General features: G+C 45.6%; 1 protein-coding gene across 2 annotated transcripts in view; it reads right to left on the bottom strand.

The window, feature by feature from the left end:
• Positions 1-4,731: 4,731 nt before the first annotated feature.
• The window catches only part of Lats2 (large tumor suppressor kinase 2), a 55,852-nt gene continuing 47,068 nt past the window's right edge, over positions 4,732-13,515 (bottom strand). For both annotated transcript variants that reach the window (XM_040740530.1, XM_021230257.2), the window contains 4 exons: positions 12,341-12,923; positions 11,674-11,856; positions 9,507-9,613; positions 4,732-7,034 (listed from right to left, as the gene is read on the bottom strand). In XM_040740530.1, coding sequence (XP_040596464.1) covers positions 6,549-7,034; positions 9,507-9,613; positions 11,674-11,856; positions 12,341-12,923 — 1,359 coding nt within the window. In that variant the 3' untranslated portion in view covers positions 4,732-6,548. The remainder of the gene's footprint in view (positions 7,035-9,506; positions 9,614-11,673; positions 11,857-12,340; positions 12,924-13,515) is intronic.

The following is a 13,515-nucleotide window of genomic DNA, read 5'->3' as shown; positions in this document are numbered from 1 at the left end:
GAGGCAAGGGCATCTCTATGAGTTCAAGGCCAGCATGGCCTATGTGGTGAGTTTCAAGACCAGCCAGCTACATTGTGAGACCCTGTTTAAAAAGAAAAAGAAAGCAGGGTGAGCAGGCAATGGGAGTGAGCCAGTAAACTGCGCTCCTCCTGCCTGAATTCCCGCATGATGGACTATGACAGGAGGCTGAAATAAGGTCTTTCCTTCCTGAGTTGCTTTTGGTCATGTCTTTATTGGAGCAATAGAAACCTAATAAAGACACATGCCTTTGAAAAGAAGTCCTCATTAAAACTCTTGAGGCCAGGGTTTGCAGAACTTCTAAGCAGGCAAATGTGCAGTCCTGAAGGGTGGTGACCAGAGGTCATGGAAGCCCAGTCCCCACCTTAAGTGTTTCCTTGTCTATGTGCTTTGTAATATCCTCCTCTATAATAAACCTGGCTAGGTACCACTCAAGATGGGCTATGGAACTCCAATTTATTTATTCATTTAATGAATTCATTTTATTTTTGTTTTTCCAGACAGGGTTTGTTAGCCCTGGTTGTCCTGGAATTCACTCTGCAGATCAGGCTGGCCTCGAACTCACAGAGATCAAGTGCTAGTATTAAAGTCTGGGTCCCACTGTGTAACTCTGGCTGGCCCTGCCCAGTATGGGGCTCTGATTCAGAGCTGCTTGGTCAGGTCAGGTGACATACACAGAACATCTGACCAGCTAAAGTGGAGGCATTCTTGGGGACAGATTGCTCACCCTGAACCTGCCATGACTTCCAGGTAGACTAGCAGGCTGGTTGCTGTGTGCTGGTATAGAAGGGCTGCTTGCTTGATGGAGGGGGATAGCCCCACGCCTTCTGAGGTCACAGAAGGGTGAGGAGAGAGGAAAAAAGCCACTTTGGTCTTCCTGACACACAGGTATAAATCTAAGAACACTGAAAGGTATACAGAAAAAAACACCATCCAGGGCACAGGCATTAAAAATACAGAATAAAGGTCAAAGAAAGTATAGTAGAACATTTCTCAAAACTGAAGGATATGGGTCCTGGGGTTGACAGTTCTGAGTGTTCGGTACCATGAAGAGGTGCGGAGCCAACAACCTCTGTCATGGAACATCCTCATAAAGCATAAAGAGGGGCTGGAGAGATGGCTCAGAGGTTAAGAGCACTGACTGCGTGGCGCACGCCTTTAATCCCAGCACTTGGGAGGCAGAGGCAGGCGGATCTCTGTGAGTTCGAGGGCAGGCTGGACCGACAGCCTCCAAAACAGAGAAACCCTGTCTCGTAAAAAACCAAAAAAAAAAAAAAAAAAAAAAAAAGAGCACTGGCTGCTCTTCCAAAGGTCCTGAGTTCAATTCCCAGCACTCACATGGTGGCTCACAACCATCATTAATGAGACCTGGTGCCTTCTTCTGGCCAGCAGGCATACATGTAGGCGGAATGCTGTATACATAATAAATAAGCAAATAAATAAAACATAAAGATCATCCTAGATGCTTCTAAGAACAAATGAACCACCAGGCCCCAGGAGCACACACCCATAAGCTTGTGTAAGCTTGAGGCCAGCTACATAGTGTGACTGGTTCAAAACCCCAAGCAAACGGAATGGCATTAGATGCCTGTAACGCTGCAAGCAGGGAGAACAGGATGCAGGACGAAGGCTACGTGCTGAATTTTCACTTGAGAATTTTGTGCCCAACCACATTTTCAGTCTGGTGTAAAGGAGGTATTTTCATCATACATTTTTTTTTCCAGGCACAAATCATAAAAGACGGTCTGGCATCTGGCAAAAATAGGACCCAAGCCAGGAAGAGAGACAAAGAAAACGCCAGAGATGACAGCTGTTCATCAGGGTTAGGAAGGAACCTCATCCAGGCTGTAGGAGGTACAAGGCATCTGCGCTCCTGGAAAACAGCCTGGACAAATGCTCTGAGAGCCTGAAACAGGAAACCATGAGGGGTGGGGCACCTCTGCCCCCATAAAAGAGGAAAAATTTCAAACAAAACCAAACCCTTTAAAGGTTTAGACAGTAATGCAAATTAAAAAAATAACGTAACAAGTCTAAAAGGGAAAAATAAACATAACCATAATATATTATTTGGTTCAAAGACTACTTACATATGGTCTTAATGTTATTTGTATTGAAAACTGACCATCAAAAGATTGTGACAGAAATATTGAGAAACAGAAGTTGGAGTAGAGAATATAAGAAAATGCCTGCAATGCAGTCAATAATAGAAAATATTTAAAATAAGAAAATCAACATAAATGGTAAAAAACATGTTAGGGTATGAGTGGTTGTTTGGAGAAATAGCAAGATGATTTTTCTTTCTTTTTGGTTTTCTGAGACAGGGTTTCTCTGTGTAGCCCTGGCTGTTCTGGAACTCACTCTGTAGACCAGGCTGTCCTGGAACTCATGGAGATCTGCCTGCTTTTGCCTCCTGAGTGCTGGGGTTAAAGGTGTGCCACCACTACCTGGCCAGAGATGATTTGTTTTAATAATACTTTTCAAGAAGTCATGTAAAGCTGGGTGTGACAGCATACACCTCTCTCCTCAGTACACAGAAGGCTAAGGTAGGGGCGGCTCAGGAAAAGAAGCTGGAGTGAAGAGATAATCTGTGTAGCCTGAATGAGATGTCCTCCACACTCTGAGCACCTGTTCCCAGTTAGTTAGTGGTGCTTGTCACTAGAGGCAGGCTCTGAGACAAGGCCATTTAGAATAACACTGTTTCATGCTTGCCAGTCAAGATGCAAATCCTCAGTTTCCCACTCCGGTGACCTAGCTTCCACTCCATCATTGTGGACTCTAGCCCTCTGGAACCCTAAGTCCAAATAAACTCTTTCTCCTAAGTCTAAGCCTTGGTCGAGGTGTTTCATCACAATCTGTCTATAGGATGAGGAAAAAAATCTTTGCCAACTACACATTAGATAAATTAATACCAAGGATGTATGATATTAAACACTTAAAAATAAATGAAACAAAAAGCCAAATCATAGACTCAATAAAGGGCTAATAAACAGAATAGACAAGAAACACACTGGTCAACAGATAATTAAAAACAGGGAGACAAATTAAAACAGCTTGAAGTTCGATCTCAAGTCGGAACAGCCATCATTAAGAAAAGAAATATGGCAAGGATGTAGGAGGAGGAATGCTTATTCTTTGGTGGTGGGAATAAAAGCTTGTACAGTCACAGTGAAGATCAGTATAGAGGTTCCTCAAAAAACAAAGTGGAGGCAAGCCTGGCAGGGTGGGGCACGTCTTTAATCCCCGCACTTGGGAGGCAGAGGCAGGTGAATCTCAGTGACTTTGAAACCAGCCTGGTCTACATAGAGTTCATGGGTAGCAAAGACTACATGCTGAGACCCTGCATCAAAACAAACAAGCCAACCCAGAAACTGGATGTCAATATGAGGTTTCTGAAACCTGGATGGACTATTATGCAGTAACAATAAGGAATGGAGAGAGCTGGGCTGTAGCTTAGTGTAGAGTTTGCCTGGCATGCATGAGGCTTGGCTGAATCTCAGCATTGCTAAGAATGAATTTCCATGCTGAGATAGTTGCTAAGGGCCACTGTCATGAAAACAGGTGGAAAAAAAAAAGCACAGTATTCTTTCATAGTATAGTATGTTTCTCCTTATACTGCACTTCTCCCAGGATGCACAACTGTGACCATTTATTGTCTGTAGGGAAATGAAAACAGTAACATTTTCAACCATACTGGATCTATTCAAAAGAAAGATTAACCCAGAGTAAACCAAACACCAACTATTTCCAGCAAAAGGCTGTGACTCTGTCACTCATCGTTTCATTAGTATGACAGATAAAACTGTTTCAGGGGTTGGGGGTTGTTATTTTGTCTTATGGATGTAGAGGTTTCAATCTGTGGTCAGTCTGTTCTGTGTGTGGCCCGAGGCGAGGCTGACGTCTCAGCAAAACAACTCATTCTACTGCGGACAGCAAACAGAGCTAGGAAGGGCGAGGGCATGGTATGCATCCCCAGGGTCCTCCTCCTCCTCCTTACGCCTCCTTTCTACCATCTCCCAACCAGGAAAGAATCCAGCAAGGATTAACCCCCGGTTAAGGTGGAGCCCCTGCCATCCAGTTGCTTCTAACAGCATCAGTAGCTTGAGGAGGTACCAGACTAACAGCTTCAGTAGCTTGAGGAGGTACCAGACTAACAGCTTCAGTAGCTTGAGGGGAACCAAACTAACAGCATCAGGAGCTTGAGGGGAACCACAGTAACAGCATCAGTAGCTTGAGGGGGATCACAGTAACAGCATCAGCAGCTTGAGGGGGTGGGTACCACACTAACAGCATCAGTAGCTTGAGGGGGTGGGTACCACACTAACAGCATCAGCAGCTTGAGGGGGTGGGTACCACACTAACAGCATCAGCAGCTTGAGGGGGTGGGTACTACACTTAAACACTAGCAGTGCCACTCCTCCACAGCTGTAATAATACAGGTACAGTTGGAACTGCTCAAGCTTGATGTGATCACCTATCATCTCTATTTGAATCCCTGTCCACTCAGAAACCCTAAACAGACAAATTTACCCCCATTTTACAGACGACTGTTTACAGATGTCACATAATCTTAGGTTGCTATGGACTCTCTCTCTCTCTGCCCTCTGGTGTCAGAAACCTGGTATCAGGTAAATGTGGGAAGCTCCAACATGTTTATTGTGGAAGACCTTACGGGCTCCAACAACAACAACAACAACAAAAAAACACCAAAGAGACTTGGGTTTAAAGTTTTAATAATAAATTGTGCCAGTAGAAGCTTTCAAAGGCAATGATATATCAATAAATAATAGTTAAATTGAGTTCCTGAGAAAGAACCTACCACATGAAACTATGTCAGAGCGCTGTAAATAACACGGCATTACTACAAAATAGCAAGAATACTGTAAGTCCCAATACAAGCACAGCAGACTTCAGAATATGCCATTCATACAAATGTAAACCAGGACACAGGAATGTTTCTTAGACATAGATAAATTTGTGTTTCTGCCTAGATACATACTAAGTAACGGATACATTATGCTAAGAACCTCAAGGAAAATATGTGGAATAGTATAATGAAAATGTGATGCATTCCATCTTTTCAAAAGCAAAAGAAATTGAATTTATTCAAATATAAATCACTTTAAATAGGAACCATACTAATTTGAAATAAGGAATATTTTGTGTGTTTATCTATAGTTATATATACACCTATATGTCTAAGAAAAAATGTATGGCTTGTTTTTATACTTCAATGTCACTTCGAAGAATCTTTTTTCTTTTTACAAAGTTAGAAAAATTTGTTGTTTAAGCCATATTAAGATTTGACACCTTGCTGGGCGTTGGTGGTGCACGCCTTTAATCCTAGCACTCAGGAGGCAGATGCAGGTGGATCTCTGTGAGTTTGACACCAGCCTGGTCTATAAGAGCTAGTTCAGGACAGCCTCCAAAGCCACAGAGAAACCCTGTCTCAAAAACAAACAAACAAACAGATTTGACACCTCAACATGTGAAAGGACACAGGAGTGACGCATCTCGGCTGGCTGAGGTAACAGGCTTACCCCGCCTTCTGGTGTGGGTACCTGTTAGTGAAAACTTAAGTAGTAGGGTCCCCGCTATGACTTTCCACACACCAAGACTGACAGCATCCCGGACTAGAGAAGTGGACAGAGTGCTATGGTTATGTCCAATGTTTTGGCATAGCTGAATTAATCCCTTTTGATGTGTTTTATATATGACAAACGTTTACATTTGCCTCCCGAAGAACCCAGTCATATCCAAGACACACATGTTAAAAAACAAACCACACTTCAGTTACACATATGCATCTCTTTAGCAGTAAGGGCTACAGTCATCACCCACACAATACATTATCAGCACACTCTCTAGAATACCTCATTTAAAAAGATTCACAGGACCTGCTGTGAAGGGCAAGATACGGTAATTTTACAACAGAAAACCGCTCATGCAGTGCCTTCCACGCCCCAGACGCTGGGATCGCACTTCTTTCTCACTCTTTCTACACTGCACTATGTGAAGGGGACAAAAGCACGGAAGCAGCTTTCAACCACCACATCACCACTTTGAAATGGGGGAGAACTATGAAACAACGCCACTGTGTAGATCAGCGGTCTTCGCGACTTGGGGAAGAGCGCGGTCTTGTCTCTCAGTTATTGCACAGACGTCTTCCCACACGTTCAGTTCTTACTTCTTTAAACGTGGGCAAGTGCTATCAGATAAAACACACACACAAATGGAAGTAACAGCAGCATGATTTGTCAAAGTTAATCCTTATAATTTAGTAAGAAAAAATGGGTCTCCATAAAATAAGTGCTCTTTCCATATTGAACTAAATTTTTAAAAATAATGTTTTAATGCAGTGAAGGTCCTCAAAGGACCAATTCAAAGTCACGGTGACCCTCCCTGTTGCCCACTAACCAGAACTAGAAATGAAATTCCTAAACTTGAGTTTGTCTTTAAAAAAATCTTGTTTGGGATTTTCTTGACAAAGACCAGAGTTTCACCAGATGTGATCAACTGAGGCTACAGGCCGCTTACACGTACACCGGCTGGCAGCTCTCAGCCGCACCCTCCAGCAGCTCTGCATCCCCTGGGTCTGGGCTCTCGGCCGGCTCTGACGGCTTTGGGCACCGGAAAGGGTAGCCGTTGTCGTCGAAGAACCTGCGGAAGGTGAACTCGTAGAAGGCGTGCTCCGGGTGCTTGCTGTTGGGGGATGCCAGAGTGTCCCAGGCCTTGGCGTTCTCCTCACTGGCCTCGTGCCAGGGGCTTTCTTCATCTACCGGGTCAAAATTGGAGGTGTCCATGGGATGGCTGATGGTGGGGACGTAGGGCGCAGGCTGCTTCCGTATGTCACGGGAGAAGTCGATGGCGCTGAAGAATGGGTGCGCCTTGAGGTCGTCCGCCCCATTCCTGCCCAGGCGGCTGTCAGCCGCACAGCACAGCCTGGTGATGAGGTCGCGCGCTTCCGCGCTCAGCTTCACCTGCGCCGGGATGTGCAGCGTGTTCTCCCAGTTGATCACCTGTGGGGAACAGAGAGGGGTTAGAGCTTCCTCAACCCAGCTGCGGCTTCGGACAGCTAAGGGGACAGCTCTCCCAAAAATCTTCAGCGATGGCATTGGCCACCACAGTGCTCACTTGGTATTTACTGAGGTTGGTGGCTGGTCTCTGGGATTTCTTTTCTTTGAGGTAACTGACCCCAGCTGGCCTTGGCCTCACCTGGGTGGTCATTAAGTATGTCTGTCATGAAGCCATGTGCACTGTGGAGAGAAAGAAACCTAACGTTGTCTGCATTCTTCAGGCTTAGGCCCAGAGTGGGACTGGGCAGTGTATCTGAGTGTTGCTAGGCAGGCTTGACCTACAGTGACTATAACTATGAAACGTGACCCAGGTCTTCTCGAATATGACACCAAGATGCCGGCAGGAAAGAAAAAGTATGGTGGAAACTGTAATAGCCAGGCGGTCGGTGGTGGTGCATGCCTTTGATCCCAGCAAAGGTAGCCAGAGACAGGAGGATCTGAGTTCAAGGCCAGCCTGGTCTATAGAGGTAGTTCCAGGAGGAGGAGGGAGGGAGGGAGGGAGGGAGGGAGGGAGAGAAGAGGGGAAAAGAGAAGAAACTTTGATTCAAAATTCAGTTTGACTCTGAACAACACACTTGGTTTTGGTCGTGGCATTTTCTGCTTACTATTTGAACTTCTGAACCACTCACTGATTGGCCTACACAATAGTAAGTCAGGTGTATGATTGGTTAACTTTAAGTGTGTTCACACAGGGCTGTGTAACCATTTCTGGATATTTTCATCTCACATACAAACGTGGTACCTATTAAAAAACTACTCCAGAGATGTGGGATTCTGCACTCCCGTGGCTTATTTTAACTGCCATCTTTCACCTAGCATATCATACTCAAGGTTCATCTCTGCTTGTGTGTAGATTTTCTTCTGATCTACAGTCCTTTATGTATGTGCCCTATGTTTTGACTGTCCATTCACCGGTTGACAGGGGTCCGGTGTCCCTGCCTCCTGGCTACTGTGACTGTGCCTCTGTGCTCACAGCTCAGAGCCTGTTTCAGACCCTGCTCGAGGTTGTTCTAGACTTACACCCAGAAGATGATTCCCTCTTACAACTGCCTAAGAACAACCATATATTTTATATTTAAATATTCATTCATTCATTCTTTTTTTTTTTTTGAGACAGTTTTACCATCTATAGACCAGACTAGCTTTAAACCTGAGACATTCTCCTGTCTCAGCTTCCAGTTTCCTTGGTTCTGAGGTGGCACATTTGGACCACCGTGCTTAGCAGCATCTGCGTTACATTTCACTCCAGGAGTGTACCGGGCTCCATCTTCTATCCATCTTTGCTGCACGTACTAGTGTCTGTCTGCCTTGGCTCCTGAGTGCTGGAGTGCAGGCATGCGCTGCCGTACCCAGTGCGACCTCCTTGTTGGAATAACAGCCGTCCTCATGGGTGGGTGTGGGGCTTTCAATCACGTTTCCCTGGTCATTAGTGATATTAAGCATGTGTTCCTGTGCTCATTTACCATTCGTTTATTTTTATGGAAATGACCAATAGTCTAACCCTTTTTGAAAATTCAGATTGTTTATTGGTGGGGTTCTTTCTCTATGCATTCTATATATTAAGTACTTTACACATGTTTGCTTTGCAGACATAGTCTATTTTATGGGTAGCCTCTTCATTCTTAGTAAGTTTAGTTAGTGAGGTCCTAGTCGCATATCCCTGACTAGCCTGGAACTCCCCACGGAGACCAGTTTGGCCTTGAGGCTCTGCTGCTGAAGTTCTGGGATTACTAGATGTGTGCCGTTGTACATGGCACAGAGTTTGTGACACATGAAATCAGCATACTCCCTAGAATTGTGCTTCTGTAAATCTGCTAGAGCTCAGATTTTTCACTTAACTCTAACTAATTAAGGATTAACACATTCAGAAAGTGGCTGTGAATCTAAAATGAATCACTAAATGATTAATTTAGTAATTTATTCAGTTATTTTCAGTGAGTATTGGGAATGCATACAACTAGCCTGACCACCAAGCTGATAATCACAGGCACCGTGGCAGAGCATCCAAACAAGCACACTGGCTTCTCCAGCCGCAGGGCTGTTGGTTCTCTTTAGGGCGAGTCAGGCAAGGAGCTACCACAGCTGTCCCTCGCCCTTCACTGTGTGCAGTTCCTGCCTTGAAATACCAAGAGGGTGGATGGATGGACAGATGGGTGGACACGCGTGTGCGCATGCGCACGCGCGCGCACACACACACACACACACACACACACACACACAGCAATGGTTTATACAAATACATTAAAACTCAGGTCTAACGTTGTTGTTTTAATATCAAAAATTCAAAAGTATAGTAAAAGACTCTTTCTTTGGAAAACCCCACAACGAATGATAGCCATTTCTAATCTACTCAGAAGAAGAGGTACAAAACTGAGCAAGGACTGTGGAAAAGCACAGGGGGAAACTGAGGCTTACCTTCAGCTGGGTCTCTGTGGGGGTAGGTGCCAAGAAAGGTGGCTGCCCAACCAACATCTCAAAAAGAATCACGCCGACACTCCACCAGTCACAGAGCTGTGTGTACCCTGAAAGACAGTTTTCTCAGCGCTAGATGGAGTATGACATCAGCACTCCACCAATCCCAGAGCTGTATGCACCCTGAAGACAGCATCCCTCAGTCCCACAGCCAGGCTCCCCTTAGGGTGCTACTCCCCTAGACAGACTACGACGGAGTGGGCAGGCTCAGAGGTAGTACTGTGCTACAAAGGAGAGCCTGAACGAATGTACGTCCTCAGGCGGGGGCTCACACAAAGTGCAGACAGGTACCACATGGCCACAGACACCTGAATTTTCTTTTTCGTTCTTTCTTTCTTTCTTTCTTTCTTTCTTTCTTTCTTTCTTTCTTTCTTTCTTTCTTTCTTTCTTTCTTTCTTTTTTTTTTTGGTTTTACGAGACAGGGTTTCTCTGTATCGTTTTGGAGGCTGTCGGTCCAGCCTGGCCTCGAACTCACAGAGATCCTTCTGCCTCTGTCTCCCGAGTGCTGGGATTAAAGGCGTGCACCGCCAACGCCCGGCCGAATTTTCTTATTTTTAATCACTGGTCTTCATAAACACAGAACGCTTTCATCGTAAGAAGACAAAACAGTAATTTAAAATTTTTGTAACTTTGAGTGTGTGTGTGTGTGTGTGTGTGTGTGTGTGTGTGTCCACAAGTGTACTATGGCATATGCTTAGAGATCAGAGGATGCCTTGTAGGAGTCTATTCCCTCCTTCTATCAGGTGGGGCTCAGGGATTGAACTCAGGCTTGGCAGTGCTGTACCCACTGGGTATAGGGCAGGGTTAGAAAGCAGATATAGGGAAATCTATAAATCTGTTTAGGATGATGTTCAAGAACATGGAGTCTATGCAGAGGCCCTTCTCAACAGCAAAACTAAGCTCCCACCTACAAGGAGGCTGTGAACAGGCTCCTTTTCCTCTGATGTCTTCCCACTGTTCCTCCAGGGCCCACGTCTCAGTCAAGCAAAGCTTGCTAGTAGGCTCTCGAACGGGAACAGTCAGTGGACCTTCATTAACTGCTCCTAGAATTGATGGCTGCAGAATCACCCTTGCCAATGGTTCCTGCAGAACAGTACTCACGGCTAGAGGGTGGGACCTCTACTGGGGGACCTCTCCTGGGCACCAGAGTTAGCATTTGCAAGCTCTCAGGAGACACCTTTGTGCACAGGGCAGAGTGGATCAACAGCCTAACCCAGACCACCATAGTGACAGAGAACCTCCTTCTGAACGGTGCTGGACTAGGGCTAAAGGTGCAATGTGAATGGAAGAAGTCTGGATTAGCTGCAAGGTCAAGCTGACAGCCCACTGTCACGACGGACCACAAAAGACACTCGGGGTTCCTTCGGTTCTGAAGCAGACACTGTGTCCAGATATCTATCCAGAAAACAAATTTCACCAACAACTAGTAATCTGATGTCCATTAAGGTTTGCACATATTACTTCCTAGGAGTTTTGGGCCCAAGAGGGAGAATTAATTTGTGTACTAGACATGGAGTAACCCAACCTGGACAAGGGAGAGGTAAACTAGAGCTTGGAAATGATGGGCTACGGAGGGCAGTGGCCCTACAACCCCAAACAGTTTCATCAGCTGACTGTATTTGTTAAGTTAATTAACTCATTTTTATGTGTATGGGCGTTTCTCCTGCATGCATGTGCATGTACCGTGTGTGTAGTGCCTGTGGAGACCAGAAGAGGGCACTGTATCCTCTGCCCCAGAACCATTGTTAGCTGTGAGCAACCATGCAGGTTCTGGGAATTGAACCTATGTCTTCTGAAAGAGCAACCAGTGTTCTTAACCAGTGAGCCATCTCTCCAGCCCCTAACTGACTCTGAAAAAGCCAGTTAGTTGGAGAGCCATTTCCCTGGATCTGAGGTAGAAAGTCCTACAACCCACACTCCTCATGGTGAAAGCAAAGGTCCCTCCAGATCAGAGGTAAGATGACAGAGCCTTGTTGCTAGGGAAATCATCAAGCTTTCAGGTGTCTCTAGGCACAAAAATATAATAGGAATAGTTAAGATTCCGGGACACCTGTCCCTGAAGCTCTTACAAGATCAGGCAGTGAGCTGAGGAGAGAGCAGGCTGGCATACCTTTGCGGAGAAGCACCTCAGGTGCAATGTAATTTGGTGTCCCAACCAGAGAATGAGCCAGACAACGCTGGTGCTGCTTCTGGGCTCTCTGCTCCAGGGTCTTTAGCCTGTCTCCACAACGACAGTTGGAAACATCATCCCAGAGGTCACCAGGCTCCATGCTGTCCTGTCTGATATGGTTCCCTTTACCGGGGAAAAGGTGTGGTGACAGAAAAGAGCAGAAAGGAACATTAATTTTGATACCTAATATTGCAGCAAATCCACAGCTTAAGACAAGCAATTCTGGTCAACTCGTGTCAGCACAAACTCTTCTCCCACTGACAAAACCGGGGCCTTCTGCTTGCCAGTCAGATCCCTTCCACTGAACTACTACTACTCCAGGAGACTTGAGGCTTATTTTTCAGGGTTTCCTCTAATAGGACAGTGTGGAAGTTCTTTAAGAAGTCCCCTAACAAAGAAAATACCCTCACACATATCATACCATTCCTTAGGAGGGGAAGTATGCCACACCAAATCATAGTAACACACCAACAGACCATTTTGAAAAGAGTAGGTGCCATAAGGACTATGTAGCTGCCTGGTGGAACTGTCCCCAGTGTGGATGTGGGAGGTGCACACAGTCGGCCTGAAGCAGTGAGAGGTGTATACAGTAGGCCCAGAGCAGTACCTTTCTGGTAGTACTTGGAATTGTGAGTCCACCTAAATCCGGTGCAGAGGCCAAAATCTGTGAGCTTGATGTGACCGTCCAGGTCGATGAGGATGTTGTCGGGCTTGATGTCCCTGTGGATGAAGCCCATTTTGTGGACACTCTCAATTGCCAGAGTCAACTCTGCAATGTAGAATCGGGCCAGATGCTCAGGGAACACTTCCATCCGGATCAGCAGGCTCATCATATCCCCACCAGGGATGTAGTCCATCACAAAGTACAGGCTGTCCTTGTCCTGGAAAGAGTAGTAGAGTTTGACCACCCACTCATTGTCTGCCTCAGCCAGGATGTCCCGTTCAGCTTTGACGTGGGCCACCTGGTTCCGGTTCAGGACATCTTTCTTCCTCAGAGTCTTCATGGCATACAAGGCATGAGTGTCCACCTTACAGGCAAGGCATACTTCTCCAAAGGCGCCGATGCCCAGAGTTTTGATTTTCACGAACATGGACTTGTCCATTTTTGCTCGCTTCAGTCTGTTGTAGTTGGACTCCTTCTGGTAGAGGATCTTCCTCATCTGCTCCTGTTCAGCCTCGCAGAGTCCGGCCTGCACACAAGGAGAATCAGACTCATGTTATAAGGACCCCACAGCAGCCACGAGGTGTGGCAGGGGGGCCTTGGAACAGCAAGGGCCCCTTCAGGAAGACGAGGTCCACCAGACTACAGGTGAGACACCAGCCAGCCTTGATCTTCATACATCGATATGGGCATCTATCACTGCGTGCAACATCCATCCACATGTATGCAAACATGGAACCCGAAAAAAAGTCTTTCTCTAGGTGATTTTAGGTTCTAAAAACCAGGAAAAACACTACTACTACTACTAGAAAAAAACATCTGTGGAAAACATTCCTGGAACTCATTATCTAGTATTTCAGTAGTTCAAAGAAAATGGGAAAACAGAAAACAAGCAATGAACCTGGACCAACAGGAAATGAGAACACAAACTTAAGTTTTGGAATTTGAAATGACTGGCTTGTGCAATGTAAATTTACTATCACATTTAAATGGAAAACAATGTGATCATAGTTACTTCTCTAGTACTTCACAGAATCAACTGCACAATGTTTAAAACATTACTTACTGGGGCTGGAGAGATGGCTCTGTGGTTAGAAGCACTTCCAGAGGACCCCGATTCA

The sequence above is a fragment of the Mesocricetus auratus genome, unplaced genomic scaffold (genome assembly GCF_017639785.1).
Source record: "Mesocricetus auratus isolate SY011 unplaced genomic scaffold, BCM_Maur_2.0 Super-Scaffold_100707, whole genome shotgun sequence".
In the NCBI taxonomy this organism is placed as follows: domain Eukaryota; kingdom Metazoa; phylum Chordata; class Mammalia; order Rodentia; family Cricetidae; genus Mesocricetus; species Mesocricetus auratus.
Note: the sequence above shows the minus strand (reverse complement) of the source record. Positions and strands in the feature narration are given on the sequence as shown.